Below are 7,037 nucleotides of genomic sequence, written 5' to 3'. Positions count from 1 at the left end.
TGAGCCAGGGTCGTTGCACACCCAGCAGCTGGTCTGGTTGGACCAGTGGCTGTGCTGGCCCAGCCCACTTGGGTCACTGGTGGGGACAGCTGGTGGCAGGTGCTTGCTGCCACACAGCGGAAGGTGACTACATCAAGGTGGAGGCCACTGGCCACAGTGAGCACCTCCCAGTGCTGCTGGCCGCAGGGGTGGACGTGGTGCCCGCACTGGGGAGGCCTTGCTCACACCAGTCCCCTCCCTGGGCTGGGCGGGTGGGTCCTTGTCCCATCAGAGGGGTTTGGGGTGGGGGGCAGCTGTGCATGGGGTTGGACATCACCCTGCAGGGTTGGGGCTCACCCGTGGGATGCCATATGGGATGGGGTTCGGGCTGGGGTTCAGTATGGGGCAGGAACTCACCTATGGGATGGTGCTTCCCATACAGGGTGCCCTGTGAGGTCCCATAGAGGCCAGGGGGTCCCCTATGGGGTGCCATATGGGGTAGGGCTGTGGCTTCCCCATCAGACCCGTATGGGGCAAAGGGTCCCTTCGGGAGCGAGAGCTTCCCCCGCCAGGTCCGCAGGGACCGGGGTTTCCCCGCTGTGCCGGGGGCTGCCGCAGGGGCCACTCCCCTCGGGCACGGACCGCCCGCTCCCGGGCCCCGCCTGCCGCCGCCGCCGCCGCGTCACTTCCCCGGTCTGGCCCTTCACCGGGTGACGCTGCGTGACGTCACCGCCGGTCCGTGTTTACTGCTGCTGTGTTCCGGGGAGATAGAAAGTACCGGGCAGCGCCACCGGGCACCGCCACCGCCGGGACCAGGCTCAGGCCACCGGCAGCGGACACCGGACACCAGACACCGGACACCGGGATCTTCCCGTAGCGCCCGTCCGCAGCGGCACCGGGTCAGCGCCGGCCCTTGCACCGGGGAGCGGAGATCGGTCAGCGAGGAGCGGCAGCGGGGCCAGCGATGGGGCTGGGTGCCCGAGCGCGCCCCGGCTGAGCCGTCGCGTCCCGTGCCGTCCCGTCCTGCCCTGGCGGACCTTGGCCGGCCGGGGAGGGGCCGGGGATGCTGGCGGGATGCCGGGCAGCGGGGCAGCCGCGCTGCTGGTCCCGGCAGTGCTGGGCTGGGCTCTGCTGCTCTGGTCCCTGCCGCCCACCCTGCCCCAGCCGCTGTCGCAGCCCCGTGAGTCCCGGCATGTGGTGGAAACCGAGGCCCTCTTCGACACCTCCTACACCGACTCCGTCAACGCCAGCCTGCTCCATATCTACGCCTTCAACCACACCGTCCGCAGGAACTGGGTGAGCTGCACCGCCGCTGCCCCCCGCCCCTGCTCCTTCCCCCGGGTTCCGCTGTCCTCAGCACGGTTCTCGCCTCACCCTCATCCTCTGCCACGAGTGCCGAGCAAAGTCCAGGCACCGTGGCCGGAGCTGCCCTGCCGACGCCGGGGCCTCCCGCTCTGCCCGCAGACCGAGGGCGTGCGGGTCTCGGTCAACGTCCTGTCGGACCACAAGGACTTGCCGGTGCTCTTCGTGGTGAGGCAGAAGGAAGCTGTGGTCTCCTTCCAGGTGCCCCTCATCCTCCGTGGGCTGTGAGTAGCAGCGGGGCAGGCACTGAGCCCCTGGCCAGCCAGGCTGGAGGGGTGCCAGTGGGCACCAGCAGGCAGGACTGGGGACCAGTGGGCACAGCACCCCTCTGCCCACCCAGGTACCAGCGGAAGTACACGTACCAGGAGGTGAGCCGCACGCTCTGCCAGCCCCAGACCAAGGCGGAGGTGGAGACCCAGAACTTCTACGTGGATGTCTCCACACTGTCCCTCAATGCCTCCTACCTGCTGCGGGTCACCCGTGTGGAGAACTTTGTGCTGCGGTGAGGAGAGGCCCACGGCCCTGCCCCCTCCCTGCCCGCCGGGGCCCTGTGTCCCCTCACCTGCCATCATCTTTCCCGTGCTCTCTGCAGGACGAATGAGAAGTTCAGCTTCAATGCCACTGCTGCCCAGCCACAGGTGAGGAGCAGCTGGCATGGCATGGCATGGCATGGCATGGCATGGCATGGCATGGCATGGCAGAGGTGCAGCACCCAGGGGGGCAGCATGGCCACCAGTGATGCTCTTTCCCCTCCCCAGTATTTCAAGTACAAGTTCCCCACGGGAGTGGACTCTGTGATAGTGAAGGTGACCTCAGCCATGGCCTTCCCCTGCTCTGTCATCTCTATCCAGGACATCCTGGTAGGTTTGGGGGGTGGGGGCCCTGCCTGGGTGAGCCATGGTGCCCAACAGGGCTGACAGCCCCTCCACCCCCACAGTGCCCTGTCTACGACTTGGACAACAACGTGGCCTTCATCGGCATGTACCAGACCATGACCAAGAAGGCAGCCATCACGGTGCAGGTGGGCACAGGGCTGTGCCACGGGGTTGTGCCGTGGAGCTGTTCCCCTCCTGGCCCCTGCCCAGCTCTGGCAGGCTCATGCCCCCCAGTGTGGCCTGACTGACCCCCATCTCACCCACTGCAGAAGAAGGATTTCCCCAGCAACAGCTTCTACGTGGTGGTGGTGGTGAAGACCGAGGATGAGGCATGTGGGGGGGCTCTGCCCTACTACCCCCTCTCCAAAAACGCCTCCCCAGGTATGCCCGGTGGGGGCTGGGGGCAGCAGAGCCCTGCCACTGTGAGCTGTGTGCTGGGGACAGGGTGAGGAGCAGTGTCACAGAGAGCTGAGCCCTTGGCCCCTGCCTTCCTGCAGAGGAACCTGTGGACCAGCACAACCGGCAGAAGCTGTTGGAGGTGATGGTGTCGCCTGCCATAACCTGTAAGCCTGGGAGGGGCTCTTTGGGGCTGGGGGGGTGCTGGGCCCCACAGGGGACCCCACAGCAGGTCCTGGGGGCTGCTGCTCCCCGCTGAGAGCTTGTGTTGGCTCTGCACAGCGGAGGCCTATGTCAGCAGCGTCCTCTTCTGCCTGGGCATCTTCCTCTCCTTCTACGTCCTCACGCTGCTCATCGCTTGCTGGGAGAGCTGCCGGTGAGTTCTGGCCGCCCCATCCCCTGGGGGTGCTGAGCCCCTGGGTTCTGTGCCATGTTCTTGGTGCAGGGTCCTTGGGGGTCCTGGTCCTTGCTGTGCCACCCACCCTGGCCACTCATGGCTGTTTCCCTCGGCAGGCAGCAGAAGAGGAAGGGGCTCCTGACAGCCATGGACTCGCCCAGCATGGACACAGGTGAGGGGCTGGTGGCAGCAGCATACTGAGGAGGCTGCTGGGGCGTTCCCAGGAGCTCCTCACTGTCCCCCTGAGCCCTGCTTGGCCCTCAGCTCCCTGGGGACAAATCCTGATATTGGGGGTACAGGGTCCTTCTGGGGCCTGGGCTTCACCACTCTGCTACTCTGGGGCTGGCAGGGCTGCGCTGGGGCTTGGCCACCTCACCAAGTCTGTCTCTTTCTTTCCATGGCTTCCTGGGGACTCCCAGCATCCCTACTGGGTAGGTGCCAGCATTGGCTCTGTCCTTTGAGCTCCCTCCTGTGCCAGGGCAGGGGTGTGGGGTGCTGCTTTGTGCCAAAAGGCTGGTCAAGGGTGCCAGGGGAGGCTGACAGGGACCCTCCTGTCTTGCAGGGCACAGCCGCAGCATCCCCAGCTCCTTCCTGGGCCATTCCCCCTACGACAGCTACGGTTATGGCTCCTTCGGTGAGTGCCAGGCACTGACTCTCACCTCCCAGCCTGGCAGCAGGTGGCTGTGCCCCCCATAGCCGTGCCCACTGCAGCCATGCCCACCCAGTCTGGCCATCCTTGCAGGAAACGGTTCCTCCAGCAGTGCCGAGGGTGTCACGGACAGCATGGGCTCGGTAGAGGTTGCCTACAGCTACGTGGGTGAGTGCTGGGGCAGCGGTGTGGAGGCTGGTACGGCTGCAGCCCTGCAGAGCTGGCATGCCTGGGGAGTGCTCAGGCTCCCCAACAGTGCAGAGCTGCTGGCAGTGTCACTGCTCTACCTTTCCACCGCCCAGGAAGGGTCCCTGTGTTGCCAACCCCTCCCTGCAGGCCCATGGGGGGTCTCCGTTGGTGCTGGAGATGGACAGGCACCGGGGTGCCCCCCTCGGGGCTGGCACCACCCCCGCCCCAGTGACTTTGGCTTTCCTTTGAAGGGCAGGAGCAGTTCAAGCGGCGCACACCCTCCGCCCCGATGAGGCCGCTGAGCATTGTCATGGGTAGATGCTGGTACTGGGCAGGGATGAGCCAATCAAGCCAAAATCTGCCCTGCCCCAAGCTTGTGCCTGCGGCGCTGGCACCTGCACGCCCTCCTCCCTCCCTCCAAGCAAGGGCAGCTGCCCACAGACCCCACAGCGGGCAGGGCAGGACCCAAGGGGCTGTGGGGCAGGACATCATCCTCCTGGCCTCACCCTGTCCCCGGCTTGGCAGAGCCCTGGGGAGCCAGGGCACGGGGCGATGCCCACACTGGCACAGCCAGCACGTGTCCCCAGCCTAGGGCAGTGCCGGCGCCAGCAGGCAGCTGGACCCTGTTGGCAAGGAGGTGTCTGAGCGGTTAATTGGGGGCGATTGGGGCTGGCGAGGGGGAGGCTGAGGCGGGCGGGACCGAGGGGGCTGTGCTGACGGCGCCGGCTCGGCCGCAGGGGAGCGGTCGCTGGAGAACGTGGCCGGGCGGCCGCGCCTGGACTCGCTCAGCTCGGTGGAGGAGGACGACTACGACACGCTGGCAGACATCGACTACGACAAGAACGTGATCCGCACCAAGGTGTGTTTCGCCGTCCCCCGCCGCCTGCCCCCGCCCCTCGGCCCGCCGGCTGGGACCGGCTCCTCCACCTGCCCCTTCTCCTTGCAGCAATTCCTCTGCGTGGCTGACCTGGCGCGCAAGGACAAGCGAGTGCTGCGCAAGAAGTACCAAATCTACTTCTGGTGAGTGGGGGGCAGCAGGGATGGGGGGCACAGAGCTGTGCCCGGGGATCCCCTGACACCACCACCACCCTCCCCGCTGCCTCCTGCAGGAACATCGCCACCATCGCTGTTTTCTACGCCCTCCCTGTCATCCAGCTCGTCATCACCTACCAGACGGTGAGTGGGGGTCCTGGTGGGGGCAGATGGGGCTTCTGGGTGCTTGGGGGCTGCTCTCCAGCTGCCGTGGGGATGTCCTCGGTGTCCCCACGTCCCCTCACCACCCGCTTTCCCCGTGCCCACCTGCAGGTGGTGAACGTCACCGGCAACCAGGACATCTGCTACTACAACTTCCTCTGTGCCCACCCGCTGGGGAACCTCAGGTGGGTTCGGGCTCGGGGGCACAGCGGGTGGCTGGGGGTCCCAGGGAGGGGGTGTCCCCAGCACCCACTTCGGGCTCGGGTCCCCTCGCAGCGCCTTCAACAACATCCTCAGCAACCTGGGCTACATCCTGCTGGGTCTGCTCTTCCTGCTCATCATCCTGCAGAGGGAGATCAACTACAACCGGGCACTGCTGCGCAACGACGCCCATGCCCTGGTAAGGGACAGGCATGCCCGGGGCGGAGGGGGCTGTGTCTCAGCTGCCCAGGACCCCCTGCCACATCTCCTCCCTCAACCTCCCACCCCCCCAGGAGTGTGGCATCCCCAAGCACTTTGGGCTCTTCTATGCCATGGGCACAGCTCTCATGATGGAAGGGCTGCTCAGTGCCTGCTACCACGTCTGCCCCAACTACACCAACTTCCAGTTCGGTGAGTGCTCCCCTGCCCGGCCCCCCTGCTGCCCACGCCAGGGCTGCCCTCGTCTGGCTCACCACCGCCCCCCTGCAGACACCTCCTTCATGTACATGATCGCTGGGCTCTGCATGCTGAAGCTCTACCAGAAGCGGCACCCGGACATTAATGCCAGCGCCTACAGTGCCTATGCCTGCCTGGCTGTCGTCATCTTCTTCTCCGTGGTGGGCGTGGTGAGTCTGGGGGCTGGGTGCCCACGCAGGGGGCAGCTGCTGGTGGTCCCCCACGGCTCACTGCCAGCTGCCCTGCAGGTCTTTGGCAAGGGCAACACAGCCTTCTGGATCATCTTCTCCATCATCCACATCGTGGCCACCCTGCTGCTCAGCACCCAGCTCTACTACATGGGGCGCTGGAAGCTGGGTGAGGCGTGAGGGGCACTGCTGCAGGCAGGGTGGGTGGGGGGCAGCTCAGTGGACCCCCTCCCCCACAGCGTGACCTCTCCTCTCTGTTCGCCCCAGACTCAGGCATCCTGCGCAGGATCCTGCACATGCTGTACACGGACTGCATCCGGCAGTGCAGCGGTCCCATGTACGTGGTGAGTGCTGGCACCATGCCTGGTGGCACTGGGGGGGTCCCCAGCTGGGAGCGCTGCCCCCCCCCTCACAGCCCCCCCCCTCCCGCCTTTGCAGGACCGCATGGTGCTGCTGGTCATGGGCAACATCATCAACTGGTCACTGTAAGTGCAGAGCCAGCTGCATGCCAGACCCTCTGCTGCTCCTGCCAGCCTGGTCCCCATCCCTGCTGCCAGTCCTGTCCTGCTCCTGCAGCATGGCCCCCCCAGCCCTGTGCCCTCTGCTGGGGCTGGGCTGAGGGCAGCTGTGAGCTAAGCACAGAGTGTCCCTGCTGGAGCTGTGGCAGCCCCAGTGTCCCACACACTGCCCGATCCCAGGGGGCTGCCGGCATCTCTGGGGACAGCAGGGCACTGGGGGCATGGCGGGGGGCACCCATGGGCTGTGCTGACCCTGCTGCCTCTCCCTGCCCCCCCAGTGCTGCCTATGGCCTCATTGTCCGCCCCAATGACTTCGCTTCCTACCTGCTGGCCATCGGCATCTGCAACCTCCTCCTCTACTTCGCCTTCTACATCATCATGAAGGTGTGAGGCCTGGCTGCGTGGGGGGCTGCATGCCCGGTAGGGAGGGCAGGGTTGGGCATCCCTGCCAGCTCCTGCCTCCCGTTGACCCTGGCCTCTCCTGCAGCTCCGCAGCGGTGAGCGCATCCAGCTCATTCCCTTGCTCTGCATTATCAGCACCTCGGTGGTCTGGGGCTTCGCCCTCTTCTTCTTCTTCCAGGGGCTCAGCACCTGGCAGGTGAGTGGGAGAGTGTCACAGCAGGGTGGGCAGAG

At 66.3% G+C, this 7,037-nt stretch overlaps 1 protein-coding gene across 1 annotated transcript; it reads left to right on the top strand.

The window, feature by feature from the left end:
• Positions 1 to 1,053: 1,053 nt before the first annotated feature.
• LOC128980618 (SID1 transmembrane family member 2-like) lies at positions 1,054 to 7,002 on the top strand (the record flags this gene model as incomplete). Its single annotated transcript, XM_054399077.1, has 26 exons — positions 1,054 to 1,275; positions 1,444 to 1,565; positions 1,682 to 1,843; positions 1,934 to 1,979; positions 2,100 to 2,201; positions 2,279 to 2,362; positions 2,486 to 2,597; positions 2,714 to 2,779; positions 2,895 to 2,988; positions 3,126 to 3,181; positions 3,429 to 3,440; positions 3,572 to 3,643; positions 3,752 to 3,826; positions 4,099 to 4,161; positions 4,585 to 4,706; positions 4,794 to 4,867; positions 4,957 to 5,023; positions 5,153 to 5,226; positions 5,318 to 5,441; positions 5,536 to 5,653; positions 5,732 to 5,868; positions 5,947 to 6,055; positions 6,154 to 6,230; positions 6,325 to 6,371; positions 6,683 to 6,788; positions 6,892 to 7,002. Coding segments are annotated over exons 1-26 (2,454 nt in total), but the record flags the coding sequence as incomplete, so codon positions are not given.
• Between the last annotated feature and the right edge of the window lie 35 nt (positions 7,003 to 7,037).

Source organism: Indicator indicator, unplaced genomic scaffold (genome assembly GCF_027791375.1).
Source record: "Indicator indicator isolate 239-I01 unplaced genomic scaffold, UM_Iind_1.1 iindUn_scaffold_491, whole genome shotgun sequence".
NCBI classification, from domain to species: domain Eukaryota; kingdom Metazoa; phylum Chordata; class Aves; order Piciformes; family Indicatoridae; genus Indicator; species Indicator indicator.
Note: the sequence above shows the minus strand (reverse complement) of the source record. Positions and strands in the feature narration are given on the sequence as shown.